This window comes from Pan paniscus, chromosome 11 (assembly GCF_029289425.2).
Source record: "Pan paniscus chromosome 11, NHGRI_mPanPan1-v2.0_pri, whole genome shotgun sequence".
Classification (NCBI taxonomy): Eukaryota; Metazoa; Chordata; class Mammalia; order Primates; family Hominidae; genus Pan; species Pan paniscus.
The window spans coordinates 17,468,751-17,481,195 of NC_073260.2; the positions used below are offsets into that span (position 1 = coordinate 17,468,751).

The 12,445-nt window shown below is 43.9% G+C and overlaps 1 protein-coding gene across 6 annotated transcripts in view; it reads left to right on the top strand.

Annotated features, from left to right (window-relative positions):
• TTLL11 (tubulin tyrosine ligase like 11) overlaps positions 1 to 12,445 on the top strand; it is a 279,224-nt gene that overhangs the window by 216,274 nt on the left and 50,505 nt on the right. For all 6 annotated transcript variants that reach the window (XM_003833114.5, XM_014346269.4, XM_055117668.2 and 3 more), the window contains one exon: positions 7,658 to 7,909. In XM_003833114.5, the coding sequence (XP_003833162.2) occupies positions 7,658 to 7,909 (252 nt within the window). The remainder of the gene's footprint in view (positions 1 to 7,657; positions 7,910 to 12,445) is intronic.

Sequence of the window (12,445 nt, forward strand, 5' to 3'; positions counted from 1 at the left end):
TCAGCAATTCTTGGGAGCCCGGAATGTAAAGTAACAGATTGACTTGTTTGGCAAACAAAATGAAGCAGCCAGATGAGCACTGGTACCCTCCCGAGAAGTCACATTGAGGACAGTTACAAGCCCCCCAAGCAGATTCATCTTGATGCTTTGTGGAAAGCCTGTTTTGAGTCCTAAACAATGTGGCCGTTTTGTGCTAGGCGTAGGCTCCATCCTCCTGCTTTAGCCTCACACCACCCCATAGAGCCAGAAACTTCTCTCCATTGCAAGGGAGGGGAAAATGAGTTCAGCGAAGTTGTATAACTACATCAAGTGAGCATGATGGCGTGGAAAGCGCCTGGACTTTGAGGTCAAAGCTGAGCCACCTTAGGAAAGTAGGTTAACCTCTCTGAAGCTCACTTTTCTCATCAGTGAAATGGGACCATTTGTAATACCTAATTCATAGGATTCTTGCTAGGGTCAAAGGAGATGTTACAAATAACCGGCCTGACTCTCCAGGTCCTCAGTCAGTGCCTGACAGCTCCCCGTGTATGGAGGCCGCATGATGCAGTGGTTAGAAACAAGGATGCTGGAGCCCGCCTGTCTGGGTTTCTTTCCCAGGTTCAAAACACCTTGGTTCATATCCTTGTGCCTTGGTTTCCTCATCTGTAAAATGGGGATCATATTAATAATAACACCTGCTTCATAGGATTTTATCAAGATTAAATTTTTTTAAATTGCAGTTCCTGGCACATAGTATGTGCAATTAATATCATCGCTATTGTGTTTTGTTGTGTTTTGATGTTTTGTTGCTGTCGATGATATGTTACAGAGGAAAGTGATCAAGCCAGGTGGAAGTGGCCTGACCAGGGTTTGTGGGGAGGAAGGGTCATTGCGTGAAGGGGAATAGGTGGGAATAGGCTCAACATGGGTCTAGGTCTTAGAGGGACTTGGATGGCAGAGAGAGCTCTCTCGTTAAGTCCTTTCCTTTTCACTGTGGAAGCCCACGCCTCACCTGTTTTAGAGTCTATCACCTTCCCTTCAAGTTGCCTAGCATCACCCGTCAGGCAAATGGAGCCTCTGCGATAGCAGAGATTTATCAAGCGACAGAGCTGGGCTATACAGTAAAGTTTATTTTTAGTGACTTCATCCTCCAGTTCTTTAAATTAGCTGCAGGGCTAATTTAAGGGACTTCTTTGGTGCATGGTTAGCATTTTCTGCAGGAATGCCAACATGATACATGTGCGTTTGGAATCCGCTAGTGACTGAGGGGACTTCGCCTTGGCCAAACAGCAGGGACGGGGACCTGTTTTTATGTCCCTTTGCCATGCGGCACCACTGCCACAAGGCTCTCCTGCCAAGCCACGGGGCTGCCTGGGAACGTGATCCAGGGTGTTCTCTCCCCTTTTGTCCCACATGTTCAAGCAGTAGTTGCTAAATCTGTGTGTCTAAAGCTGCCTGTCTCTATGCCCATTACAACTGCCCTAGTTTAGGTCTCACTTTCTTTCACCTAGACCAGTGATTCTTAGACCTTAGCCTGTATCAGAATCACCCGCAGGGCTTGCTAAAACAGATTGCCCAGCCCACTCAGAGTTTCTGAGTCAGTAGGTCTGGGGTGAGATCCAAGAATGTACATTACTAACAAGTTATCAGGAGGCACTGATGCTGCTGGGCTGGGGACCACACTTTCAGAATCGTTGACCTAGACCATTCCAGTAGCTTTCTAATACCATCCACCCTTCCCCTCTCAGTTCGGAATACATAGTGCTGGCAGATTTATTCGTCTCCAGCATGGTTTTAATCTTGCCATTCCTCTCCTCAAAATCTACCACATTCTCTCATTCCCTACACTACTAAGTCCAAGCACCTTTCTCTCACATTCAGGGTCCTGTATGACCTAGACCCATGCTGGCTCACTCATCATCACACTGCCAAGTCACTGTTTATATATGGGTCTTGTTTTCCCTCACTTGGTCACATGCTTCTGGGTGACAGTGTCCACCTCACTCTTGTATCTGAGGCCCCTGGGGCATGTGAGTGCTTGGAACATGTTTCATGGATGAATAAATTATTGAAGGAATGTTTAACTAGAGATGGAAGTTAACTCAAGCAACTTCTCAGCAACTAGAATTTGACCTTGCTAGATCTACTTCTCTGTTAATTTCTGGAACTATATACCACTTATACATAAGAAGAAAAGTCTCTGATTTGATTTAAATCAAATGATCACAAAAGCTATATAGTGAACTAAGCATGGGGTGTGTTGTGAGACAGTCCCAAGTGTAAATCCTGATTTCACTACTGATTGGGTGAGCTTGGGAAAGTATTCAGCCTCTCTGGGCCTGTTTCCTAATCTGTAAAATGGGAATCGTTTCCACCTACACTGTAGAATTGTTATGAGAAACAAATGAAGCAATAGAGGTAAGTGGCTTGGAGCAATGTTAGACATGTAGTAGGCCCTTGATAAATGAACAGTTAACTTTCCAGGCAAAATAGAGATAGGTGGTTTTTCACAAGTTTCAATGAAAAATAATTCCATTGTATTTGAAAAATGCTAATAGATAAAACATTCCAGAACTCTTTCACCTATTTTAATGAATCAAGGATATAACAAATTCAATTTTTAAAAAATTATCCCAAAGGACTAGTCAGCTTGATTTATATTTTCTTTACCAGTGACTTTTATTTCATAAGCCCGACATTTCCATTAAAATGCTATTAAGTAAAAACAGGATCTTACATATTTGTGATGGCTTGGATCTCAACATGATAATTGGAATTATCTCCAGCAAAGATACCATTTCTCATTGTTTCATTTCCTCTTACCTATCAGATGTATCTTTAGTGCCTTCTTCCAGCTGAGTAAAACCACCTCCCTCTGAATTTGCGGTTGAGTCCATGAAAATGATATCTCTGGCTTTGAAGACTCTTTTCATCGTGAGGTTATTAATTGGGATTCAGGAAAGATGGGAAATGGTAGTCATCCACTAAATACAGCAACCCTTGAAAGAAATTTGAAAGGCTGTCGCTAGAAGAAAAAACAGACTCATTCTGCAAGGCTCTGGAGGCAGGAGTTGGACCCTGGAGAAAGACAATTTGCTGGTTACCATTGGGAACACCTTTCCAGTCTGAGGTGTCCCAGAGGTGGTGGAGTTCCCATCACCAGGGCAACCCCAGCTAAGCCCACGACCCTGGATGATGTGCTGATCAAATGACCTTATCTATCTGGATTTAAATTTCTTCTCTAGAATCATTTCAAAAATGTTCTGGAACTAGATACTGGTGACAGTTACACAACAGTGTGAATGCCTGAAACACCACTGAACTGTCCACTTGAAAATGGTTAAAACGGTGAGCTTTATGTTCATTATTATACTATGATAAAATAATAAATGACATCGTTGGACAGAGTGATCTCCAAAGCCACTTATAGCTGTAAGATTTTATGCTTCCTGGCTAACAAGGTGAAACCCCATCCCTACTAAATATACAAAAAAGAAAAAAAAAATTAGCCAGACATAGTGGCACACGCCTGTAGTTCCAGCTACTTGGGAGGCTGAGACAAGAGATTCGCTTGAACCCGGGAGGTGGAGGTTGCAGTGAGCCGAAATCATGCCACTGCACTGCAGCCTGGGTGACAGAACAAGTCTCTGTCTCAAAAAAAAAAAAAAAAAATTATGCCTCTGAGAGGGAGCACATCACTCAGGGGACTGATCACTGACTCTATTTAGTCAAATGACAGACCATGTGACACTAGATCTCTAACTGAGGGGGAATGGTTAATTAATACAGAATATGTCATGTCATGAGAAATTACACTGATGAAAACACTCTTAATATCATGGGAAGATACTTACAATGTAGGGTATAAAAAGAAGGATTTGGAATACATGTAATGTAATCCTAACTTTATAAATATAGATAAGAAATCAAAATGTTAATAGTGTTGATCTCAGACTTGTAGAATTACAAATGATTTTGATTCCTTTATACATTTCTCAGAATGTCTACAAAGAGCATGACTTACTATTATAATCTTTAAAAAATTATATAAAATAAAAAATAAATAATTCCACATAGGATTTGTAACCCACAATGTGAATTATGATGTATATTTGAATAATGGGGTGGTGGGTCGGGTGCAGAGGCTCATGCCTATAATCCCAAGATATTGGGAGGCTGGCCAAGGCAGGAGGATCGCTTGAGGCAGGGAGTTCAAGACTAGCCTGATCAATGTAGCGAGACCTTATCTCTACAAAAAAAAAACTTAAAAATTAACCAGACTGGCCAGGCATGGTGGCTCACGCCTGTAATCCCAGCACTTTGGGAGGCTGAGGTGGGTGGATCACTTGAGGTCAGGAGTTAGAGACCAGCCTGGCCAAACCATTTAGTAGAGATGGCAAAACCCCATCTCTATAAAAATACAAAAATTAGCCAGGCGTGGTGGCACACACCTGTAATCCCAGCTACTCAGGAGGCTGAGACAAGAGAATCACTTGAACCCAGGAGGCAGAGGTTGCAGTGGCAGTGAGCCAAGATCACGCCACTACACTCCAGCCTGGGTGACAGAGCAAGACTCTGTCTCTCAAAAAAAAAAAAAAAAAAAAAGTCAGGCTAATGGTGGTGCACACCTGTAGTTCTAGCTACTCAGGAAGCTGAGGCAAGATTGTTTGAGCCCAGGTACCTAGGCTGAGCCTAGGCTACAGTGAGCTGTGGTTGTACCACTGCACTCCAGCCTGGGTGACAGAGTGAGCCCCTATCTCTTAAAAAAAAAAACAGAAGAAGAAGAAGAAGAAGAAGAAGAAGGACTGGGCATGGTGGCTCATGCCTGTAATCCCAGCACTTTGGAAGGCCGAGGCTGAGGCAGGTGGATTGCTTGAGGTCAGGAGTTCAAGAGCAGCCTGACCAACATGGTGAAACCCCATCTCTACTAAAAATATAAAAAAATTAGCTGGGCGTGGTGGCACACGCCTGTAATCCCAGCTACTCAGGAGGCTGAGGCAGGAGAATGGCTTGAAGCCAAAAAAAAAAAAAAAAAAAAAAAGGAGAAGAAGAATTAATTACAGTAGTAAAATAGAAAGAGCAGTGGATCAGTGGATTATAAGAACTGACTTATAATTCCAGTTCAGCTAGATGATACAGGTGCAACACCTTGCCAAGCCTCAGTTTCTTCGTCTGGAACAGGGGCATAGTCATAACAGTCTACTGTGCAAAGTGGAGTGAAGAGCAGATGACCGCCTAACTGTGGATGGATCTGCCAACTGAGGAGTCCTCTGAGCTATTTTCGTTGTTATTGAGTGTATTCCAACTGTACATTTCCAAATCTTTCCTTGAATAAAAACTTACTGAGTGCTTATAAAGTCATTGATTGCCACTTACCCAGTAATTTAAGGGCTAATTTCCGGTAAGAGTGTCGCCTTTTTTCTCATCTTTCTTCCTATAACCTTAATGGGAAAACATTTCATTTCAACTGAAAAGCAACCACCTGATATTTACTGTCTTAAGTTCAAGGTGATGGTGACAAAATCATTTTAGCAGAAGGAAAATTGCAGCCCTTTGGGCACATTCGCCTCTCCCAAGGAGTCAGGACTCTCCTCTTTGTGGGAGGGAGCATTTCTTTCCTTAAAACCCTCCACACTGTTGAGGTTGAAAAGAGATTTTTCCCTCATGCTTCTCTGCCTCTGCCCTCTGCCTGTCCTTGCTTTGAGACCAGCATCAAGACCCACTAAGGAGGAACCGGGAATAGGCCTTCCAGGACTTTTTATTCACACAAGGGAGTTTTTCCCAGAGGCTGGCTCCTTGGACTGGGATGAAGAGAGGACCATTCGTACAGGGCTATCACGCATGTTGTTTCGCTGTTGAATTTAAAAGCACTTACAGGTTACAAAGCACTATAACCTTGATATGTTAAGGCTTACGTTGCAAACTTTTTCAATGCAATGGATTCAACGAAACTTTCTCAAACACCAAGTATGTTTCAGGTCTTATAGAAATAGGAGTGAAATTTCTATATGAAACAGAGGTAGGCCTTCAATGAGCTCACAAAATGGTGAGAGAGACTGGCATGTAAACCAGTGCAGTGCAGGCATGACAAAGCAAACAAGGAAGCAGGTCCAAGGAATAGGGATGAGGCATGAGAGAGAGGGACCTGTGTGGTCAAGAAGCCATCTCAGCTGGTTTTGAAAGTGGAACAGAAGTGTGCCAGGCGGCCACGGCCAGAGGAAAGCAGGCACAAAGATACCCAGATGGCCCAACCTGGGCACTGATGGTGTGCTTGCTTGGAAATGAAAGCACTGGGCATGAGGACATTTAATAAGGAGTAGAGAACAGGCCTTGGTACCATTAACAGCACCACGTCTCAGTACCACGAGACGTCATCCTAACTTTCTTGGATCAGTTAGTCAACCAGGCAGCATTTACTGACCATGTATAACATGCTCAAGGTTCTGTCTCAGGAATGAACACAACAGGTGAGAGAGGGCTACGCCTGGCCCCAGATCCCGACAGGATAGGACCCAGGAGTGGGAACTGAGCTGCAATTGCAGAGAGGGCCTTTGAGTGTGGAAGGGAGCTGGGTGTCCAAGGAGCATGGAGTCTCCGGTTCCAGGGCAGGCCAGTGAGTGGCAGGTTGGGAGGAGCAGCACACAAGGCTTGGGCTGGAACTGTGTGCCTGGCAGGGGGATGACTGGAAATGAGGAGGCCCGGAAAGAACTCGGGAAGGGCCTCAAGTGCCAGAATGAGCAGTACAGACTTGGGAGTCCTCAGTGGTTTTAGCAAGTAAGTGACTCAGCCAGGTTGGCCTAAAAAGAGGTGACTCAGGTGCCAGTTTGAAGGATGGATCTATGGATGGGCAAAGCCAGAGGCAGGAGGGCCTTTGCTACAGTCCAGGCAGGGGCAGAGCAGGGGTTGGCTTCAGGACTAAGGAGGCAGAACTAGCCGAGGAGGAGTCGGCATTTATTCTATGCTTTCCTGTTGAGTAACTGGCAGATGGTTGTGACATTCAAGGAGATGGGAGACATAGATTTGGGGCAGGGGGAATAATATGTAGGTCTAAGGTGAGAAGAACATTCTGTGCTAGAGGTGGATATTTAAGACTTATTAGCTGCTAGTTTTCCTGAATATCAAAATAATTTCTGAATATCCAGACTAAGGAATCACTACACTATAATCATTTTTTTGTATGAATTCCAAATTAAAAAAAAAAACAGTTAAGCCAGAAATATAATTGTTTCTATTCCTAGAATTCGGTAGCTGATGCATCTTTGCAAATTGTTCGTTGAACTGTGTTCTGGCTTCTTGCCAGTCCTCAATGAGATTTTTATATTTCTTAATTATTCAATTACTACCCATAAGTAAGAGTTTGAAATCAAATCCAGACTGCTACATAACAGAGTATTCCCTTGAATCATGAATACAGTAAAGGAAAGTTTTCATACTGGGAAACCAGGATGGTGGAAGGAGGAAGGACACATTTCTAGCCGTGGCTCTGCCTTGGTTTCATGTCCTGGCTTGGCTATGTGCTAGCTGTGTGAGCTTGGGCAGGTCACTTCTCTGTGGTCAGTCTTGCTGTCTGTAAAATAAAAAATGTTGGTAATGCTGCCTCCCAAGGAGGTTGTAAATCTCAAGTAAAGGAGAAACTGAAAGGGAAAGTGTTATATCATTAATTCTTTGTGTGCTTCAGGTCTCAGCAGCTTGAAAAACCATTCGCTGGAAAGGAAGATGCTTTGGACGGCGAGCTGACCAGTGCTCCAGACTGCAACGCCAACCCCGAAGCCCACCTGCCTTCCATTTGCCTCAAGCAGGTGTTCCCCAAGTACGCAAAACAGTTCAACTACCTGCGCCTGGTGGACAGGATGGCAAATTTGTTTATCCGGTTCCTGGGCATCAAGGGGACAATGAAGTTGGGGCCAACAGGCTTTCGTACCTTCATAAGGTCAGTGAGAACAGCCCCCTCTGGCTTGGGCTTTGGGCCGGGTGGAGTCCAGTCTCACATCTGGCTGGCGGGTCTCCCTGACTGCGCTCGGGAGAATCTGTGGTGCTGGGTCAGTACCCCATTTGAGCTTGGATTAGCCTAGTGGCTGGCACATGGTAGACTCTCATTTGTTGAGTGAATTAATGAATATGATGGGTGTGACCGCATTGCAACCTTATGTTCATGATTTAAAAACAACTCTGTGCCTACCTTGAGCTGAGCCCTGAAAACGCATATTAATAATCGCCCTTTGGAGTCAGGCAGACCTTGTGCTTCTTAAACCGGGCTTCTCCCAGTGGTGCATGGCTGTGTGTTTGGCGTTCGTGAAGCCACAACAGAGAAGCAAGGCACATCTTTCCAAAGTGTCAGTTTCAGAAGGGAAAAGTTAAATAATTCAGCTGATAAATATTTTAATACGTTTGTTCTAATATAAAAATAGCATGGCCATATTATAGAGTATAATGCAAAATTTGCATGAATTTTCAAGATAAAGCATGAGATAAAGAAATTATATCTTTGCTGCAGCCTGCAAAGTTAGCAGTTGCCGCTTGGTTTCCTGAGATTACACATTAATTTCCCTCTACCCTGTGGGGGCACTTTGGGGCAATACAGCAGCATTTACTGGCTTCTAGGGCAAGTAACCCTAAGGCAAGTCAAAGAGCACCCCTAAACCTCAATAAATCCATCCTGTAAAATGAGGATAAACCTGCCTGTGCCCTACAATATTGTGTGTAATATTAGTTGAGATCACATAGAAACATCTAGCATATGGTAAGTGATCAATAAATGTCAGTTTCTTCTTACAAAATTAAAAGAATTCTATGAAATTATATGTATATTTATATATAATTCATATAGATATATATATGGTCCTACACAGAGTCTCGATCAAAGAAGGTTCCCACTAAGTATGTGTTAATCTAATAACTCTAGATCCCTTTAACAAATATGAATGGGCGACAACAGTGAATTATTCCTTAGCAATTAATTGTATCCTATACACCTCAAGGAGGATGTCTGCTAGCACTCAGTATTGCTGTTGTTTTTCCCATCAGTGATTTTAGTATTTTTGTCTTGCACCTCAAAGTCATGCTTTTCACAGCTTTATTCACTAAAATAATTAGAAGTCTTGAGTGGGAAGCCACTTTTGTCAAAGACTTGTCTCCAAAGAAGTTTTATAAATTCTAACTCTAGCCCTCTGCTATTCCTGACAGGATGGTACACAGAAGTATTGGCAGGAATTTTGCCGTTTCAGTACACCTGAAGTAGTATTTTTGCATGGTGACTTTGAGAAGGGCTTTGCGTTAGTTTCAGGAGGTAGGGCGGGGTAGGGGAGGGAAGCCCAGTGGAAAGAGGACAGGCTTTGGGATCAGACAGGTCTGGCTTCAGAGCCAAGCACATTACTTCATAGCTGTGTGGCTTTGGATAAATTCCTTATCTTCTCTGCACTCAGTTCTCTCATCTGCAAAATGGGAACAATCATCCCTGCCTTGCAGGATTTGTTATGAGGTTGGGATAATATATCATAAAGCAGCTGGCCTGATGCCTAGTTCATGGGAGCTGCTTGTTCAGTGGGAGTCTTGTGGTTATTATTTCCATCAGGCAGTGGGAATTTTCAAAAAAGTCAATAGGCACATGTTATTATTTGCACTGAAAAGACTGCCTGACATGATACTCTCTGACTCATTTAGGAATTACATTTGGCTTTCAGTAACAGGGAACCATCTACGAATGGCTTAAATAGGAACTTTCTTTCATATAACAGGAACTTTTGCAGTGGGGGTTCTACAGCTGATTAATGACTCCACAGGATGATCCATGTTCCACTTTCTGTCTTTTTGCTCATCCCTCCTAAGTGCATACTTCCACTTCAGGGTTGTCTTATGGTCACAAGAGAGCTGCTCAAAATCCAGCCATCATGGTTGAGTTCCAGGCAGAAAGGGGAAGAAGGGGAGGAAGAAAAAAGGCCTCCACAGATGAATTAGATCCCTTTCAAAAGCTTTCCTGGAAGCTGCCTTTAGTGACTTCCACTTCCATCTTACTGGCTACCACCATCTGCATAGGAAGCTGGGAAATAGAATTATTCTAACTGTGCATAGTGCTACCCCATTATAGTGAAAAAGAGAAGGAAGAGAACAGATAGGTAGGCAGGCTCTGCCCCTTTGTGATTCCTGGACCTTGTAACATAAGAAAGCAGCTTAGTGACAGAGGCCCCAGGTCATGAGGGCACTTAGGGCACCGTGGAAGTATTTGGGGCCCCGGAGAATTATGAGATTGAGCAAGCTGGGGTGCTTCTCTCAGCATAAGACATCTGTGGGCACAGATCTTTGGAGCAAAGGCAGAAGCTTCCTTGGCCCTCCCCAGCCTTCGCACCATCACACAGAAGACTCAATTCAAGATCAGAGAACATGAAGGAATGGCTTGGCTTCATGTGGATGACATCTTGGGAGTTGCAGAGAACCCTGGTCCTGTGAGATCTGTTCTATCTCAAAGTTATGCTATAAAGGATTATGTCTGGTTTAACCTAACGACTGTTCCTGAGCACCTGGTAGCCATGGGACATTCAAAGGCAAATAATGGGACCCTGCCTGCCCTCAAAGGACTGTCAGTCTAACAGATAGCATGCAGTGAACACATCATCAAATGTAATGTTTTGGTAGAGTCACAGGGCGGTAGCTCATGGACTCCCCAGCAGGGTGGCATTCAGAGTGCTCCAAGTACAGAATGGGGGAGGCTTCCTCTGCCTGGTGGAATCAAAGCAGGCTCCCGAGAGGAGGCAGGGTTTGGACTGGTAAAAGCAGGATTTTTCCAGGCAGCAGGGAGAGCCTGAGAATGGATGGCATGCATAGCCCAAATTTAGAAGTTAGAAAGGCTTATCATCTAGGCTAAATTGCTGGTAGAAATGGAAATGCTTCCTTTTTACTCCTAATAAAGTCCTACCCAAACAGGAGAGAGAGGGGCAGATTCGAGAGAGGGGGAGATTTGAAAAATTGCTTATGGTAAGAATCACCATCTCACTTGCCTACAGGTTAGGCAGGAAGCATCAGCTATCACAGAGGGCTGGGTAGACAAGGTCGGGGAGGGAAGGCTGGCTGTGGCAAGCTGGAGAGCACATCCCGTGTCTAAAGGAAGGCTGCTCCTGGGCTCATATCACCAGAGCTTTTGATTTTTCAATCCTAAATATCTGTGTAAAATCTCAATACACATCTACAAATGTTGGCAATTTGAAAAATAATTTTAAACACTGTGGATTCAGTGAAAGCATGACTGCCCATAGATACCACTGGTGGGTGACCTCTGGTATGAGAGGAAGGAGGTACCTATTAAGAGGACTGCTATGACTCTTGAAAAGAAAGCAGAATTGAGAATGGCTCTAACCAAGAAGATTCCTAAAATGCTCTCAGATTGGAACCAGGCGAGGTCAAAAATATAGCCACAAATCTGTCTCTATGTGATAGGCTTTATGATTTTTCACCCTTTTGCTCTCCATAATTAAGGGCATTTGCATGAAAACCCAGGTTTTTTGACATTAGGGACAATTAGGTCCTGCAGCCATCATTCCCAATCAGTGGCCAAACTCATTAGGGAGACATGGTGACCGTGACACTGAGAACCACTTCTTCAAGTGGGGACCAGGCAGCCAGTGCACAGGAACTCAGACTGAGCCCCTCTCCCTGCTCCCTCCCTTCCCAACAAATGTCTGTAGTAATTAAGAATGCAGGAAGAAATGGAGAAAGCATTGCACAACCATTAACAGGTTTTTCTTTTTCTTTTCTTTTCTTTCTTTTTTTTTTTTTGAGATGGAGTCTTGCTCTGTTGCCCAGGCTGAAGTACAGTGGTGCAATCTCTGTTCACTGCAACCTCCACCTCCTAGGTTCAAGTAATTCTCCTGTCTCAGCCTCCTGAGTAGCTGGGACTACAGGGGCCCCACCACCATGCCCGGCTAATTTTTGTATTTTTAGTAGAGATGGGGTTTCACCATATTGGTCAGGCTGGTCTTGAACTCCTGACCTCAGGTGATCCACCCGCCTCAGCCTCCCAAAGTGCCGGGATTACAGGCATGAACCACCGCACCCGGCCGGATTTTTCTTTTTCAAATGTGCCAGAAAATCCTAACAGCAACCTAATCATAAAAGATGATATTCTCTGCCTTTAGATTTCTCTGAGTATGTTCAGTCTTGCCGGCTAAATTTAACAGCACGCATTTTCTCTTGCTAACAACCCTTCTCTCTCTCTGTTCCACTTTGGTTTAAATTTTGCTTCATTATGAATTAATAATATTTATGCCATATGTTAAATCGAACCAAGTGCCCTTCTCAGGAGCACTTTGAAAAAGACATATTCACTGGCGAGATATACACTCCTCTCAGCGCTCCCACGCAAATGGCAGAAGTTGAACTTGCTTTTCATCTGTTCTACCCACTCTCTCTCTCCAAGCTCCTTGAAGAGAACTAGAGGGAAGAAAATAATAAACACTCCGATTGAATTTATTTCCAG